At 41.8% G+C, this 18,414-nt stretch overlaps 1 protein-coding gene across 1 annotated transcript in view; it reads left to right on the forward strand.

Moving 5' to 3' along the window:
• The window catches only part of PUM3 (pumilio RNA binding family member 3), a 44,157-nt gene extending 26,366 nt beyond the window's left edge, over window positions 1-17,791 (forward strand). Inside the window, 6 exon segments of the mRNA XM_019555298.1 lie at window positions 730-810; window positions 4,260-4,402; window positions 4,841-5,063; window positions 5,613-5,700; window positions 7,481-7,571; window positions 17,337-17,791. Of these exon segments, the coding sequence (XP_019410843.1) occupies window positions 730-810; window positions 4,260-4,402; window positions 4,841-5,063; window positions 5,613-5,700; window positions 7,481-7,571; window positions 17,337-17,466 (756 nt within the window). The 3' untranslated portion in view covers window positions 17,467-17,791.
• The last annotated feature ends 623 nt before the right edge of the window (window positions 17,792-18,414 follow it).

Raw genomic sequence — 18,414 nt, forward strand, 5'->3', positions numbered from 1 at the left:
TTTTGATGGTGTGGTTTGTTTGTTTTTTTGTTTTTTTTTTTTTTTCATACTTTGAGGTACCAGGTGCAGTTCATGGATGCTGGGACGGATGGAGCAGGGGCAGGGGGGAGGGAGGAGATGGTCCATCCACCCCAGCATCACAGCATTCATGAACTGCCTGGTACCTTGAGGCAAGTTGAGAAAACTTTTTAAAGCTGTCTCTGTCTGAATTTTTTTTTTTTTTTTTTTTTTTTAATCAATTTTGGAGGGTTCCAGTTTGATTTTGGAGAGATTAAAGGGTCTCCTGGTTCAATTCGGATTTGGAGATTTGGCCTCTGCACAGCCCTAGTACTTACCTTCAGTTGTAAAGCAAATCTGTTCTACAAGTAAGATCTTTTTTTTTTTAAAAGAGATTTCCAATTACAAATCAACACGTGCATTAAATTCAGTTGGTTACGTAGGACATTAATAATCAGTGTTGCGCACTATGTTGCTGTCCAGACAGGGTGATACATCAATTTATAGAGGCATCTCCAGATTCTTAGCATTCCTAATTTAAACGTGAGGGCATTACTTCCTCCAGAAAACAGCTAAGACTGCTAACAATAGATTTAAATCATTTACTAGCTCTTGGAGTAGCTGTCACACTTGGGGCACATTGTCATCATTGCTGACCTTTAGGAAATTAGTTACCATGTACATTCCTTGCATTGTATATTTTTAAAGTGTTTTGGTTTCTGGTACTTACAGGGTGAATTCTCTCATTTGGTCCTGCTTGCAGCATTTGATTGTATTGATGATACCAAGCTGATGAAACAACTAATCATATCTGTAAGTAGCTGAATTTTCCTAAAATATTATATTAAATGTTATGAGTGCAATTAGGAGAGATTAATAGCATTTAAGCTATTGCAAGGGGTGTTCCAGAGAGGTTTTCAGATACTTGTTTATTTATCTTTCCATATTTATTTCAATCTGTATTTTGATTTTCCCCGCCCCCTTTTTAAAACAGCTTGGTGAAAGACTACTTATTAATGTTGTTGTTCTTGTATTTTTACTACAGCCTTCAAACCCAGGTTTCTAGCATATCATCTTTAAAATAAAATATTTCACTTGATTTCATAACATTTTAGACAGTGGGGAACAGGTGGTGGAAGGGTAAACAGTTGGGGATGGAGGAGATAAGGTGATGCATGTGAGAGTCAGACAGCCTGGCCGTGCCCCTCCTCCTGCCACTTACCCTTCAGCTCCAACTTCAGGGCTGGTCTGGGCTGGGGCTAAAGCAACCACATGCTCTGTGCCCTGGGCTGGAGCAGTGCTGGAGCCAGAGGGTAAATGGTGGGGAGGGGTTGGGGCTGATGTGTTGGGGGGAGAGACTGGGACAGGGTTGGAACTTCCCCCTGTGTTGGGTTGTGGGTACTTCACCTTGGATTCATTTATTTTATTTTTCTTTAACATTCTATGGGTTGGACTGAAAGCCAGCACTTTTGCGTGGCAATGAAGATAAATGGTTGTCAGGAAGTGAGATTCTGTAGTGGAAAGAAGTACAAAGGATTGGTTTGGGGGTGTTAAGAACATAGCTTTGGGAGCCCTGCAGTATTTGTCAGAGTGAATCTCTCTCTCTCTTTGTATGGCAGGCTATTTATTTGTTAGGAAATTCTTCTCAAACTCCTATAGTACCGTCATGTTTCCCATCAGCTGCCTTGGCTATACAGGCCCTCACGTTTGGGTATTGTAGTCACATTTATATATTTCGGCATTTTATATAAAGGTCCCTCCTGGTCCTATTTTAAATTGGTACCCTTAGAGGGCTTGCCACTTGTTGGAACATATGAGTCAACTGAAGAAGGACTTCAAAAAAATTATTGTAGACACAAGGTCTGTCTAATTTTCTGTCACTGTATTTTCTGTCAAGACTCTGTTTGTGTGTGTGTATGTGTATATACACAGAGAGAGAGAGAGAGAGGCATATTAGTCTGAAGGCATATAAAAGACAGAGCAGGCTAGCACCTGAACTGGTCCAGAGAAGCGTAAGCTACTTCTGACCAAATAGAAATAGGCTCTCGCCTACAAAAGTTTTATGCCTTTCTGAACCAGTTAGTCTCTAAGCCTATAATACGTGAGTTATTGACAATGTCAGTCTGACTGGTTCTCTTAGATTTTCCCCTCACCCTATTTTTGTGCAGTCCTGCAACTAAAAGCTACAAAATACCTTGACCTAATTCATACTTAAAGCAGTTAAAGTTATACCTTGTTTTGGCTCTGCAAGGTACATTTGTACTCTTGAAAATGTACATGATGTATGTTGAATTCAGAATCAATACCTACAAATGCCATTTTTCTAATTCTTTTATTATTTTGTCATAAAAAGATCTTTTGTTCCTAAACTAACCTTTTCAGTTGATAACCACGTTCAATTTGAAATACCCTGGTTCCTTTGTCCACTTGATGTGCATGTGCACTTACATGTATATTTTGTGAAATTTGGAATGATAGTCTGCAAATTCCAGTCCTGTTGAGATAAGCATGGGGTTTTATTTGCTTTGAGAATATACTTCTCTATTAGACTGAAGTTTGGAGGCTACAGAATTAGCATACCGACTAATCCATCAGCCAGTTCCAGATAGTACTTGGTACATCATTAGGCAGTGAGAGGTGTGCATTTTTCCACTTTTAAGTTCCCACTTTAAGCTATAGCAATGGAGCAGGTATCTCGCCATCTTTTGCCCACTACTAGCCCCTGCCAAAATGTCAGCTGTTTCCCAAAGCAGATGCTAATAATGGGTCAAGAGGTACTGGTTGTTCACTTCATCTTCTGCCAGCTGTTTGTTTCCAGCACAGAAATCCTTCCAACTAGGGATTTTAAGGGATTTGGAGAGCAGCTGTTAGTTACTTACAACATGGGCTATAGAATATGTTGAAAGTGCCTGGAGCTCTACAATGCCATCTCTTATGTATTTATTTTTTAAAGTATTAGATGTAGGCATGTACCACAAAATGACTGTCACCCCTTTTTTTTTTTTTTTTAATTTCCTCAGCCAGTGGGCAGGGTGCTAATCTCTAGCAATCAATCCCCTGCACTTTGAAGGCAACATTGTATTGCTGAAGAAAACAAAATCCTATATGCACAAAGTAGGAAGAACAGAACATGAATACACTCAGATATGTTAATTGAGGTTCTTTCCTATTATAGAATCGTAGAGAAGTAGGGCTAGATGGGACCTCCAGAAATCATCTAGTTCAACCCTCTGCCTGAAGCAGGATCATTCCTATCCAAACCATCCTATACAATCTGTCTAAATGTTACATAAGACTTCCTTCAACCGTAGCACAACACAGACCATAACCAGATAAAGTGGGCAAACCATGGCAGCAAATGCCTGCTTTTATGAAATATCAGTATATGCTCAAGTGATCCCTGGTAGAGGGCCATGCCCCCCACTACAGAGGAAGGAAAAAACACCTGCAGTCTGTACCTATCTGACCATGGGGTTTTCCTTCCTGACCTGTGAATAAACAGGCACCCTTCTGTAAACAAAAAGCTCCCAGCATTGTGAATGTATTTATTTATTTATTTTTCCTCCCTTGACCTCTGTAAGAACTCTTGGGCATGGTCTTAACTACATGGTGCTTACTCTTAGCCTTCAATTAATCCCTTGCAAGTGCCCTGTGCTTTTTATCTCTGCTTAAGTAAGCTGCCGAAAGGAAGAAGTCAAGCTTGCTATCTTCCTGAGAACTGTTGATTTACTGTTTAAATGGCTTTTGGCCACCTGAATTCAGGATAGTGGCTTCCTAGGTATCCATAATACATGCCTTCTGATACACAGATGGGCATGTGGTTTATAGCTGCCACTTGCATGAGTGATCTGGTGTGACTGAGATGTTATGAAGTCTGTTAAATTGTAACCTCTTGGGGAAAGATTTATTCTGTCTAACCCATTTGGCTCTAGGCACTCGAAATAGGAATTGTACTTGTAGTTGAGTATCATAGTATTTTACAAACATCAATATATTTCATTTCGGTTTTTTTCATTCAATGTTCTTTACATTTATTTATTTGATTTTTATGCCGCTCTCCCCAAAAAGGCTCAGAGTGGCTAGTATTGACAAACCCTACCTAGAACTTTTGTGCTGATCCAGGCTTTCAGGTTTTTTTAATGGTTAAATCATCAAGCCTAAATTGTAGTATCTTTCTTTCCTCTCCCCAGAATCAGAGCGCAGGTTTGTTTGTGGAAACTGTTTTTCTACTGCTTTATGTTGATGTCTGTTAATACTTACAGGAAATAAATGCTACTCTCCCCAATATAATAAATAACAAATATGGAAGGAAGGTTCTATTGTACTTGCTAAGCCCAAGAGATCCTGCCCATTTCCTGCCTGAGATCATCAAACTATTACAACAGGGGGATGGAAACGAATACAGGTAAGTGAGAAATGCAAGTTTTGTGTGCTTTTTGTTTTTCCCCTGAAGGAATTATAAACTACCTACTTAAACAGTGCCCACCAAAGCTTGAGATCACACTGGGATTTCCATAGTAAAACAATGGCATACCCAGTAAGGAAATGAAATTGGGTGAAATTAGCTTTGTAACAAGAGCTAACTGTACTTGGCCAGTGACCTTGAATTTAAAGAGTATAGTGTAGTTTTAAACTTTTCATATTCTAACTGCCTAAAACCTGCACATGTGAAAGTTCATTAAATCCAATTTACTGTGTAATAGAGAAAAGTGGCCATATGTTAGGCCCACAGGTGTCTAACTAGAAAATGCAAGTTAAATTGATTTTTATTTAACCTGCCATACGAAGCACGTTTCCTGTAGTAATAAGGCCACCATATTGGGCACACTGTCTTTTTCACCAGTAAGAAAGATGTAGCTACCCGTCATCATGAACTCTTGGAAGCCATTTCCCCATCTTTGTTGACATATTTGCAAGAAAATGCCCAAGAAATGGTGCTGGACAAAACTACATGCGTCTTGGTGACAGACATCTTAGGATCAGCTCTTGGTGATGTCCAGCCTGCCATGGATGCCATTGCTAATTTGGCAACAGAGGAGCTGGTTCCAGGTGGCAAAGATGGACAGGTAATGTGTCCAGTTGAAGCTTATTTACATTTAAACGGTGTTTGGGTTTTTTAGTTTGTTTACCCACAACAGTGCTGCTGTTTAAAACCATGTTAATAACTTGTTAACATGTTAAACTCTAGGAGTTCCAATAACCCTTTAGCAATGCATGTCAGGTTTTAACCATGTGGAAGACCTACAGACTTGCGTAGAGGCAGTTAAATAAGGAAACCCTAATAAATGGTAGTTGAAAGAGTGTGAGAGGGAGCAGAGAAAGAGTTGGCTAAGGAGGAGTAGTACAGGTGATTTACTGCAGACCGTGACTCAGAAATGGAGAGGGTTGCTTAGGTTAATTAGAATAGCTGTAGATGAAGATTGGAATGAGCATCTAAACGCAACCCTACACTTGTGAATGTTTTGGTATTTGCTTATAACTGCCAGTTAAAATAGCCCAGGGTAATGTGCACAAAAGGGAAACGGAATTAAACGTGTGTCGTGGAGGGAAGCAAGTATTTGTATGCATTTGACTTCTTTTAATCTGCTGGCATTGATATTGTTTATTTTTAAAAGCTTCATGTTGCAGAGCATCCAGCAGGTCATCTGGTTCTGAAATGGTTAATAGAACAAGATGAAATAATGAGGAAGAGTGGAAGAGAAGGTAAGCTTAGATATTCATCTTTAATGAAAGATGTGTGAGCTCTCAGCAGGATTAGATGAGTTTAATTTCAAACAGAAAAAGAGGTGGGGAAAAACCCTCTTGGCTTTCTTAAATGGATATCAACATATGGAAAAAGCAGAGAATGTGCAAGAAATAGATTAAGTGTACATAATAGATAGATATAGATATATCTGGCCCACAGCAGTTTCCTTGGCCCTGCCTGGCCTAGGTGCAGCGGACTGCCTGGACCGTGATGCACAATGCTAGACCTGTTCCTCTGGGTGTGGAGGTGCTGCCTGGCACAGTGCAGCCACCCTATCCCTCCGTGGAGCTTTGGGGCATGCCAGGAGCTGTAGTCCACAGGGTTTGGTGGAAGGGCTTTTGCAACAGCCCATGCAACAGTGGCTCACTCTGCTTTCACATGTCCAGCTCCTGCTGCTGCCAGCGTTGCCTCTGCTGCTTCTGCTGCCAGCCCTTGCCCTGCTGCCCAGGCAACCCAGCCAGTCCACCCTGCTCCCACCACTAGGGTGGGCGGGCAGGCAGGGTTGTTTTCCATGAAGACTGGCCCAGGACTCTTGTGGGCAGCCAGACGCTTGGCTGGACAGATGGCATCTGGGAGCAAGATGGGCAGGTGGGGCTGGGATCGCCAGGTGGTGACTGGCTCTGCCCTAGGCCCCAGCCCCACAGTCCTCCCCACCTGCCAACGAAACCAGCTCACGTTGCAGGAAGTGGATCTCAGCTCTGCCCCAGGCCTCGGCCTCTAGCCTTGCTCTGTCACTATCCCAGGATTCTGGCCTCGCTTGCCTGTCCTGCTCCCAGATGCTGTTCCCCATCCATTTGCAGCCCCTCTGTACCCTGCCCATTGGGTCCCAGGCCTGTCTCAATGGAGATGCCACCCTCCCACTCCATCTGTCACACCCAGTGATGGGTGGGGAAGGGCCGGGTCTGAATGGGATCAATTGGCATTTTTACTCTCGTCCCCCAATAAATTATTAATATGAATAAATATTCCTGAACTCATAATCGTTTCCATTATGGTGGGTTTGTGGCAATTCTGCTCTGTAGAGGCTGTAAAATGGGGTTCCGTATTTATCATGTCGTAATTTATTTCTGAATCAAATGTGTTTAAATTTACAGTTTTTAAAAACTGCATTGCTAAAAGCCAGCTCTACAAACTCGGCCTGGGTTTGAAAGTCCAATTAGGGTTTTCGTTCTCATACATTACCAGTAATAATAGTTTTGTGAGACCCGTTATGCCCTCAGTGACACGCGAGTAAACTCCATTGCTTCAGTAGTGTTGAACAGCTGCTGCATCTTGTAATTGAAACCTCGAAGAATAATTCTGCTGGTGATCCCAAAAAAGGAAAAGAATCTTCCTTCCTCTTGGTTATATTTATTGCAGGGTTAACAAGTAAAATGTAATAACGTTTTGTGAGTAAAGTAAGCAAAAATGGCTTTACACAGGAAAAAACTTTTTAAAGAAGGGTCCCATTTTCAGTGAACACGTTTTCAAAATATGAATAGTTTTAGATATTCTTTTAAGAAGAACTACCAGTAGGTTTTCATACAGCCTAATGCTGCTTATTGTCTAATTAATTCAGAGCGATGCTTTAAACCTGGTTTTGTGTGTGTAAAGGTATTGATTGTACCAATCAATTTGTAGCCAATTATTGAGTGTAAGGAAAGACTTGTAAATATTGAATGGATAAAAACTGTTTGACCTGATCACTGTTGCAGAGGATCTATTTAATGTTCTCTGGCTTTTTTTGTCTCCTAACAGAGTGTTTTGCAAGAACACTGGTAGAACGTGTCAGTATTAAGAAAATGAAGTCCTGGGCAGAAGTCAATCGAGGTGCCATTATTCTTTGTTGGTATGTAGGATATGCATCTATCCCTAATTATATCTCAAGTTAAACTTCTGTGTAACCAGAGAGAATGCCCTTTAAAGTTTTCAACCAAAGAGCTGGTTTTCAATCACTTGCTTACTAGCATTTGTGCTGCTTGTTTTTAATATGATATTTAATGCCCATTCTTTAGAGCAAAGCACCAAGTACATGTGAACACAGACCAGAACTTGTAGTTGTTCCCTCAGGCTGAGGTACTATTATGAAATAGTTCTGTGCTGGAAAACCTTCTAAAGATTGAAAAACAAATCTATTTCTATAAGAAATAGAAACATTTCTCTCTGTGTCCTCACCAGATGTACAAAAATCCTAGAAAAATATGCCAATTAAAGCTAAGTATTTATGGTTCACAAGTGCATCTGTGTTAATAGGCAGCAAGCATCTAGGGGCCTTGGCAGATGTTACATTTATGACATGATGCATTACATATAACTAGTCACCCTGCCACAAGTTCAGGGAATTAAAAGGAGTGACAAAACAAGAAACCAACTGCAAAAATGTTCCACAACATGTGGGATGTGTTTGTGGCCGTTTGTTATCATGCCTTAAATTGAACGTGTACCATCTGATTGGACCTTCCCTCCCTCCCATGTGAGCAGGCTGACAGCCACATAGTCTAACCTTACAGGGAGCTGGATCTTGTATGGTTTTCAGTGTGCTGAGGTACAGGGAGCTGGGCTGAGGTACCAGATCACAGTGAATTCACCATAACCTGGCACTTAAATGTGCCCTGTCCTGCACCATGCAAGGGAGCTGGGGGTCAGACAGCCAACCAACTGGGCTTGTCTGCCTTGCTGGGTGCACTGGAAGGTTAAACTCCATGCTTGGGGGTGCCTTAGGCTCCCCTGGGTGGGAACCTTGCTAAGTCTTTATTGGGTTGCAAGTTTCTGCTAAACAATGGCACAATTAGGTCAGTCCCTCATCCCAACAGTCACATGTCCTACCATGCGTGTAAGAGTTGATACATGTTTCTTAGAGTAGACTTGGCAAAAGTTTCTTATGTCAGCTTTCTCACTGTGATAAAGGAATGAACCATGCAACTTCCTGCGTCTTTATTGATCTCACCAGGATTAGACCATTGTGCTGTACATGGCTTCTGTGTAAATACATCTCTTGGCATTTAAACAATTGCTAGTTTTTCATTTTGAAACCAAAATTTTTCACCATCTGGTTAGGAAATAGGGAATTTAGTAACTTAAACCCTCAGCATTTCACCCGTGAAGTTTCGTTGGATCGCAGAATTCCACTGTTGGCTATCTGCTGCTGTGGCTAGATTGCCTCCAGCTCAAAAGTGCCTTCATTTAGATGTAGCGCAGCACTACAGTGTGCAGCGCACACACGTATTCTAGACCCTTTTGTCTCTTTCCTCTTTGCTTTCTGACTCTAATTTCTGTTGCCCGTAGGGGAAGACTATACTGATGCTCGCATGCTACTTTTTATAAGTGGCTAGCAATGGTTGAATTGATGATGAAAAATCATTATGTACTAAGCTTTCGCTCTAATTTACTCTCTGCAGACTTCAGTAGAATCATTGTTCAAGGGAACTGGTAGCACAAAACAGTTAGATTGAAATCTCTCTACAAGCTTATTTTACTTAACTGCATTGTGGGAGTCCTGTGGGACAGGCTGTGGAAATTTGTTTGACTTAAGCTATCTTAACTTTCAGAAACGGATCTATTAACGTATAATAAATGTATTTAATTCCTTTTAAATTCTCTAATCCTACACGTAGTTGTTTAGAATGTAGTACGTGAAAATTTTCCATGATTTAGAGTTGTATGATTTAATTTCGCTGGTCCTACTGCTTGTTTTCTCTATGCAGTATCTTTTTACTAAAAATTATTTTCATAATGTAAGCTGACAGGTTTTTCTGAGAAATATTAATGTTTATCTTCTGCTTGCACTTTGATAAAATGGCACAGGTCTTGCTGTCACAGATTGATCCCAAAACAAAGTTACTTCTGGGGGGTTCACTGTGTACATGAGCAGATATATTTTCGCAAATTAGGTTTATGGTTGTGGTGTCTAGTCTCTAATTGTAGTTAGCGCAAAGCTACTTTCAGTTTTATTCTTGTATCTATATATGTTATAGTGTTTGATGTAAATGTAGTTTAGATGCATCTTGATATTACAGCCAAAGTGGATTTAGTAAGGTGGTGATTAACTTGAATGACTCTGACTTATTCACACTTAGTCCGTGGTTGAGAATTAACATTTGACTTGGTTTATTTACTAGTCCTCCATGGCGACAGTGCTAAACCTGAGTCTGGACAGATGGTGATAAGTTTTAAATTTTAAAAGAAGGGTTGAAAGAGTGACACCTGGCCACTCGGAAGCAGATCTGCATGGGTCAAAAGGATACAAATTTCTAGTCTGGTAGATAAGCGTTTTCTGGTATCAGGAGGTTACCGGTCTAGTGTGAGTCCCCTAGGAATGAAGGGGTGGCATATTTTAATAGCCAGACCAGCAAGGCTGCTTTAATCCTACCTTGAAAGCATGCCTTGGCCTTCAGTCTTCTTAGGTACAAAGTAGGGGCTATGGTCTGCTGGCCAAGAAAAGCTGATGGGGAGATGCAGGAAGCCTTGAAGCTGCATTTTTAGACTGTGAAGCTGGCTAAGGACTGCAACTTTGTATATTAGATATTGGGTAAGAACAGGTTAATATTTGTTTACTTCCATATCTGTTTTTTATCTCAAAATATGGTTGCCCATTCCTTATGCGTGTTCTCACTTTGTAACAAATCCTTTCATTTGTTTCTTTCTTTGCTGATTTTGCTTATGGAAGGGGTCACTCTTTGAGCAGGTGATATTATAGGATAGCCTTCTCCACAAAAGGTGGCCTGTAATTTCTTCTTGACCCATAAACCATGTGGCCACCTGGGGGCTGGCAGAGATTCCTTATACTGAACCCTGCAGACACAGCTAAGGGGAGTGGAATAGAGGCAGGCTGTGATAGAGAGCCATTCTAGGGCAACCTCCAGTCTTCCTTTTAGGCAATGGCAGCGCAGTGTGGGGGGAACTTGAGGCTACTGGGGGTCCCCTGCGGCCAGGTTTGTGATGAGTGCTACCATAGAATCTAATTCTCTTGGCACCTTTGGATGAACTAATCTTTGCCTTTCTGTAAGTGTCCCATTTAAAGACCACAAGATGGTTACATACATGTTCCAACCAAATACGAATTCATTTGATTTTGTAATTTGTTTGTAAAATACTGCGTCTCCTCTGAAGTCTCAGAAAATTAACAGGCTTATCTCTAGTATTTGAGACTGGGTAAGAAATTGAATATTTCACAGGATGAGCGCAGAGCTTTTTAATTGCTTCGTTACCGATTCGGGCCAATAGTATTCTTAGTTAATTTCTTGCTGACAACCATCCACTCGGAGAAAACACAAAACATAGCTCTAACACACCCATGTCTAGTTTCAGTGAAGAGGCCAAGGATACAATGTAAACAGACTTTAGCTGCTGTTGTATCTGGTATCTTTGGCTCATTATTCAGATGTGATGGTTTCCTGAGCGTGGATTGTTGCTGCTCTGTGGCTCAAAAGACGACTTTAATTTCCAAAGCTGTAAATCTGACATCTTTTATTCACCTTCCCCAAAGAGGGAAAGAGATACTTGAGCATGTGTTTGAACTAGAATATCCATGTTTTGATCACAGCTGAATTTTTCTAAGTAGGAATTCTTTCATGTACTGTACACTTTGCAGGTCTCTTATTGCTCCTTATGCATGACGTGATTTTCTTTTGTTTAACAAATTGATAGAACCCACAAACTTTTAATCTGCTTTTTTCCTTCTATTTTATGCAGTGCTCATTTAACTTCCAGGGCGTATTATAATTAATCTCATCCATATTTAATTGCATTTAATTTAATCTAGTGACTGCCTAAATTATACAACAGGGTTGAGTTCAAAAAGTGCTCTAATCAGATGCGAGTAATGACTGCCATCATTTTTTTTTTTTTTTTTTACATAAAATGTTACTGACATACAAAAGAGCTGTACCTGTAAAAGCTGCCCCTGGTATCTCTGTCTTCTTTCTTTTTTTGCCATTAAATTGTGCAAATGGCTATAAAATATTGTCTGACTTGCTTTTATTTTTATATATATATATACCAAATCCACTGTTGCAAGCAGAAATGGCACATTTAGAAATATAATATAAAATCCAGACCTGAATGGCTTATGTGCAGCTTAACAGTTGCCATAGCACATTACTGGTATGCTCTAATATTTGAACTTCTGGTACTTCTGTTGCCCATTTACATCTTTTAAATAAACTTAAATCCAATTATTCTCCATATAAGTATAAATTAGAAGGAGCTCCATTTGAAATAAGAGGAATCCTCAAGTTCTTTAGTGAGACTATCTTTGCTACCATTTTCCTGAGCAGGGACTGGATCAGCCCCCGCACCAGGACCCCTGTAGGCCCCAGGGGAAGTGCACACAGGGCTAGGGTTAGTGAGGACCTAGTCAGGGAACTTCTGGAGGGACTGGACGTATTTAAATTGGCTGGTCTGGATGATCTCCACCCCAGAGTGCTGAGGAAATTAGCTGAGGTCATTGCGGGACCCCTGGCATGGCTTTACAAGCACTCGTGGTGCTCTGGCGTGGTGCCAGAGGACTGGAAAAGGGCCAATGTGGTGTTCCCATTTTCAATAAAGGGAGGAAGAAGGACCCAGAAAACTATAGGCCATTCAGTCTTCGATCCTGGGTAAGCTTTTTGGGAGAATTATCCTGGCGCATATCTGCGAGGGGCCAGCAGGGGAGATTATGCTTAGGGGCAACCAACACGGGTTCATTCAAGGCGGGTCCTGTCAGACCAACCTGGTGGCCTTCTATGACACGGTCACAAAATCCTTAGATGCAGGGGTAGCAGTGGACATAGTCTTTCTGGACTTTAGGGAGGCCTTCGACACTGTCTCACCCCGTTCTCATTTAAAAACCTGGGGGACTGTGGTGTCAACACCTACACAGTCAAGTGGGTCACTAACTGGCTGGAAGGTTGCATCCAGAGAGTGGTGGTGGATGGGTCATTTCAACCTGGAGGGATGTGGGCAGTGGGGTCCCCAGGGCTCGGTCCTCAGGTCCACACTGTTCAACATCTTCATCAGTGACTTGGACGAGGGGGTAAAAAGCACCATGTTCAAATTTGCTGATGACACTAAGATGTGGGGGGAAGTGGGCACGCTAGAAGGGAGGAATAGGCTACAATCAGACATAGACAGGTTACAGGGGTGGGTGGACAAGAATAAGCTGGGATTTAACACCAACAAGTGCAAAGTGATGCACCTGGGGAGGAACAACTGGCACCATACCTACAGGTTGGGGAATTGCCTTTTCATCAGTGCAGAGGCAGAAAAGGATCTTGGAGTTGTCATTGATGCCAAAATGAACATGGGCTGGCAGTGTGGGTACGTGGTCAGGAAGGCCAACCGTACTTTGTCATGCATCTTGAGCAGGTCCCAGGAGGCGATCCTCCCCCTCTGTGGCACTGGTCAGGCCGCAGCTGGAGTATTGCATCCAGTTCTGGGCGCTGCACTTCAAGAGGGATGTCGACAGCATGGAGAGGGTCCAGAGGAGGGCCACTCGCATGATCAGGGGGCAGCAGGGCAGACCCTTTGAGGAGAGGCTCAGGGACCTGAACCTGTGCAGCCTCCACAAGAGAAGGCTGAGGGGGGATCTAGTGTCTTGTTACAAACTAGTCGGAGGGGACCAGCAGGCACTGGGGGCGCATCCCTGTTCCCCTGAGCTCTACCAGGAGTGACTAGAAATAACGGTCACAAGCTGGCAGAGGGTAGATTTAGGCTAGATGTCAGGAGGTGGTACTTCACTGTCAGGGCAGCTTGGATCTGGAACCAACTTCCAAGAGACGTGGTGCTGGCTCCTACCCTGGGGGTCTTTAAGAGGAGGCAAGATGACCACCTTGCTGGGGTCGTTTGACACCCCTCCTCCCCCAGTACTTTTTCCTGCCATTGCAGGGGTTCGGACTTGATGATCTGCTCAGGTCCCTTCCGACCCTAGAAACTATGAAACTATCCCACGTGTATTGTCATATAGTTTCCTGCAGGCAAGGCTTGTGCAACTGACTCAAAAATCAATATTATGGAATGAGTCTATTTTATTTAGATTCTTACTGTAGACCAGAGGTGCTCAGCCTCTGGCCAGCGGGCCCGATGTGGCCTGCAAAGCCACTGCATCTGGCCCAGTGTTCCCCATGGCTCAAGTAATTTCATAGCCATTAGGGTTGGAAGGGACCTCAGAAGATGGAGTCCAGCCCCTGCCCCAGGGGAGGAAGTCAGCTGGGGTCACAGGATCCCATCAAGATAAACATCCAAATTTCCCTTGAAGGCGTTCAAAGTAGGCACTGTAACCACCTCCGGCAGCAGTCTGTGCCAAACCTTGGGGGCCCAGACCGTAAAGAAGTTCTACCTTATGTCCAGCCTGAAACGGTCATGGAGGAGTTTGTGACCGTTCAACCCTGTCATCCCTTGGAGCACTCTGGTGAACAAATGTTCCCCCAGATCCTGATAAACTTATAGGCAGCCACCAGATCACCCCTGAGCCTGCAGTTTTCCAGGCTGAAGTCCCATGGCTCTCAGCCTCTTGTCATAAGGTCTCTTTTCCTGACCTCTGATCATGCGTGTGGCTCTTCTCTGCACTCTCTCAAGCTTCTCCACATCCTTTTTGAACTGTGGAGCCCAAAGCAGGATGCAGTACTGCAGCTGCAGGCTCACCAAGGCCGAGTACAGCGGGAGTATGGCGTCCTGGGATTTGCTTGAGAAGCATTTATGAATACAAGGCAGTGTTTTGCTCGTCTTACTAGCTGCAGCATCACATCAATGACCACAAGATGAACATGAGCCAGTCATGGCAGTGGGAGGGCAGTAGCCATTAATATGGCCTACAAATTATTAGAGAGTAGGCTTAGATTAGACATCCGCAAGAACTACTTCACAGTTAGGGAGGCTAGGAGCTGGAACCAACTTCCTAGGGAAGTGGTGCTGGCTCCTACCCTGGGGGTCTTTAAGAAGAGGCTTGATGACTACCTGGCTGGAGTCATTTGAGTCCAGTCTTTTCTCCCGCCCAGGTGGGGGGTCGGACTTGAAGATCTACAAGGTCCCTTCCGACCCGACTTCTGTGATTCTATGAATATGGTTATGTCCCCTTCCCTTAGTGGGGTGGGTTGGAGCCTGGCCATGTCCCCTTCCTTCTCCACAGGGCTGGGTCAAGCTCTCTTCCCCTGCCAGGCTGCATTGGAGCCAGCCTGCCCAGTGTCTCTGTCCATGCGGCCAGATGGTAGCCACTGTGCCAGATCAGGAACATCAATTAAATCCAGCCTGCAGACAGAATGGGCACAGCTAACCTAGTCTGCCAGACAAATGTTGAGCACAACTGGGTTACACCCATCACCATGGTTCTTAGACACAGCCTCAAAAGTTGCATCCATCCTTGAAGCTGAATGGAAAAAAATGTGCATCAGTAAATTATATTCTATAAATTGTCTGGAATAAAATTCTTGGCTTGTATAAGCTACGTTCTAGGTAGGTAGACAAAATAGATTCTGAGATGGAGAGAAATCTTTCTGTGATCAAGTGGAAAATATGATTGCACTGAGTTTATCACTGGCAATTGTTCTTCTAAAAATGCAGGAACCTGGAATTAATTTTAATATATGCATTCCAAAAGGTCGAAAACTGCTTTGCTGATTTGGGTGTACAAGTAGTTGACAAAAATCCTTTAACAGCTAGTCAGTTGGACCTATTTGGCCTCGTGCTCAAGTGAAATGTATAAAACACTTTTAAAAGGTGAGCTGGGGAACAAAGATTCATAAGTTGAGTGGACACCAGAACCAGACACAGATATTGAGTTCATGGCTAGCTAATTTACCTGACTTCTACAGATCTTTCTTCAGACCACAGGCGAAAACACCCTCTTCCTCCTTGAAAGGTTTAGATCACCACTAATCAAGCTATCTTTTTCTTCTTTGCTAGATACGCATGAGAATTTCTCTTTATTCCAATTTCACAGCCCTGCAGGCTGTTTTGGGGTTTTTAAGTTCTTTCTGTACCTTTTTCCTCAGACTGGAAGAAGAAAGTACTGCATTTGAAAGCTTGTTTAAGTTTATCCCAACTATACAATTGAGCTAATAAAATAACACCCACAGAAAACCTTGTTTTCTCTTAACTACAAATTTACAAGGAGCAGCCCAAATGGGATTACTTTTAATATGCTCTTTGTTAAACCTTACAAGTTTTATCTTTAGTCATTCAACAGTTATTGTCGACCTAACGTTTGCTATGATTTTTTCTTGTCTTTCTAATTTCTGTTTCTTATTGTTCAGCTATATGACCTGTATCTGATAGAACTTCTAAATGAACAACTCTTCAGGTGTTAATGAGGCTGTTACAACCAAAACCTTAGAAGATTCACAGTAGGAATGCCAAGTCATAGTCAAAGAACTAGAACTCACGATAAAGTAGATAAAGATAACATTGCTGTTTGTTGGAAATCACATGGCTTCCTGCCTCTAGTACCGTCAATCTTGGTACAAGGAGGAAGCATATTTTTAATCGGTCTTCAAGCAATTCCAGGTCTTTCAGTCTTATGCAATTCCATTTTCTCTATGTAATCCATGTAAAGAACCTAAGAAATGCACTCGGAGTTTTAGTTTACCCTACGGCAAGTTCATGGTACAAGGCCCAGAAGTTGGGGATAGTAAAGACTAGCTTCGGTCAGTCCATCTCCTGCATGTCCCCTATACTATAATAACTTGAGCAACAGGACATCCTACTGCCCTGTTGCTCCTAATAATAACATCTTTTTGCTGTTAATGTAGAAATACTGTCATTTTTCCTGGAAAGACAGCTTGTCTTCAGGTAACTGATTTCAAGTAAACCACGGAAAGTTCTGTGGTCTTGAAGTATAAGAAGCATAGAGTGGAGGTGCACAAGCATGCTTGCTTTGGAGTATTGCCAGTTACTCCAAAGGAAAGGCTGTTCTGTGGTATAGAAAGAAAGTAATTCTCACCCTGAGTGCCACAAGTTCTCACAACATCCTAGAGTGCCACAAGATCCCTTTAAGGGTGGTGTGGGCTGATGGGGAGCATCAGCACTTGGTAATTGTGCAAGTGTTTACATAACTAAGATAAACCCAAAGATTTAACATAGACGCTATGGATGGCATTGTAGGTTCCTTTCCGTAGTCTCTGCACCAGAAGAATTTTGCCATGGTCAAAAAAGAGGAAGCTAAAATCCAGCATTTTCTGAGAGGTTCTTTGAGTAAAAATAAATAAATAAAGGGGGGGAGGGCTGAGAATCACTACACCAATATATGCGTCTTGCCCATTACCATTATCAGTTTCACCCAAGGGTAGCAGTTTCCTCAATTCAAATTTGCTTCTCTGCCACCTAGTAGGCAGGTTCTGTAATAGCTTCATCCTATTCCTTGACTGCAAAGCAGAGTTTGGGATAATGTATTCTATGGTAATTACCATGCCCTTGCCCATTGTGTGTTATGCTGAGACTTGGATCTGTTAGCTTGCATGTAGTGAAACTTGGTGCATGTTTTGTTAGTAGAATAATTAAAAAAAAAAAAAAAAATCTATACTTGGCTCTCAGTGGTGGTTTTTTTTTTTTTTTTTCCCCTCAAACAAAAATTGTCAGCATAAGTTAAAACCTGACTTCTGAAGTCTAATCCTTTTTCCCACCCTTTGTTTTTTCTCTTTTGCAGCCTTCTGCAGAGCACAGATCAAGAAGTATCAAATAATGTCAAAAAAGGACTAAAAGGTCTCATTCCAAACTTGAAAAAAAATAAAAATGCAAAAGGAATAGAGGCACTGCTAGAGAAATTGACCTCCTAATTTTAAACAAAGGTTTAAAGAAGACCAGTTTTCTACCACTGACCTGAGTCTTTGGACATTCTGTACAATGCTTAATGATTTTTAATAAATATTTGTTGATAATAATATATTTATAAATTAAGCAGTTTGTAAAATAATGCGACCATTCTTCTCAAATAACATAGTCTCTGGTGTCAGAACCTGAATGAGAACCCTGAAGAGTTTGAGTTCTAGGACTAAGAACAGCCTGTAAGGACCTCCGCACATCTAGCTGTGAATTTACATCTGTCCCAGCATTTTATATAAGATCTGTTAATACCATTAATAAAAATAATATGTCTGTGTGGGTTTGTTTGTTTGTTTGTTTTTTAAGGTGCTCTTGGTTTCTCTAGAAACTGAAACATCTTCTTGAGGTACTTTTATTTTCTGGGCAAATCATTCTTAATGCTTTCCTTTTGAACAACAAAACAAAAAATCTCTTTTGTCCTATTGAAATGGGATGTGTGCCACTTGTACTCTTGATGGTTTTTCAAAAATGGCTTTGACTTTTTTTAAGTAGGTCTGAAGAAAGTCAACAGCTTTCTTTGGGTTATGTAGACTTCTGAGTGTGTGTCTAATCTTCAGGAAAGTACAGGTTTTTTACCTTCACAGTTGAGTTCAGCAAGTGACGTTTTCATTTCTTTTTTTCTGTTTAGTAAAAATGGAAAACATGGATTTTATTTTTTCACAGTTGCAGCTAGCTGATAATTTTAATTGGCCTCAAAAAAGCAGAAAGGTATAGTGCCCCAATGTTATGTAAATGGCTTGAAAGGAGGCAGTGACCATGAGGCAGGCAACAGGACAGCTAACGGGAGTTTGACTGGGAGTTCTCCCATCCATGTTTCAAGACTTTAAAAAAAATTTTTTTTAAGTGTAAGGGAGGGAGAAGGAAGTTATGATTGATTTTTAACATGGGGTAGGTAGTTATTT

The sequence above is a fragment of the Crocodylus porosus genome, unplaced genomic scaffold, assembly GCF_001723895.1.
Source record: "Crocodylus porosus isolate Cpor-Errol unplaced genomic scaffold, CroPor_comp1, whole genome shotgun sequence".
Taxonomy (NCBI): Eukaryota; Metazoa; Chordata; order Crocodylia; family Crocodylidae; genus Crocodylus; species Crocodylus porosus.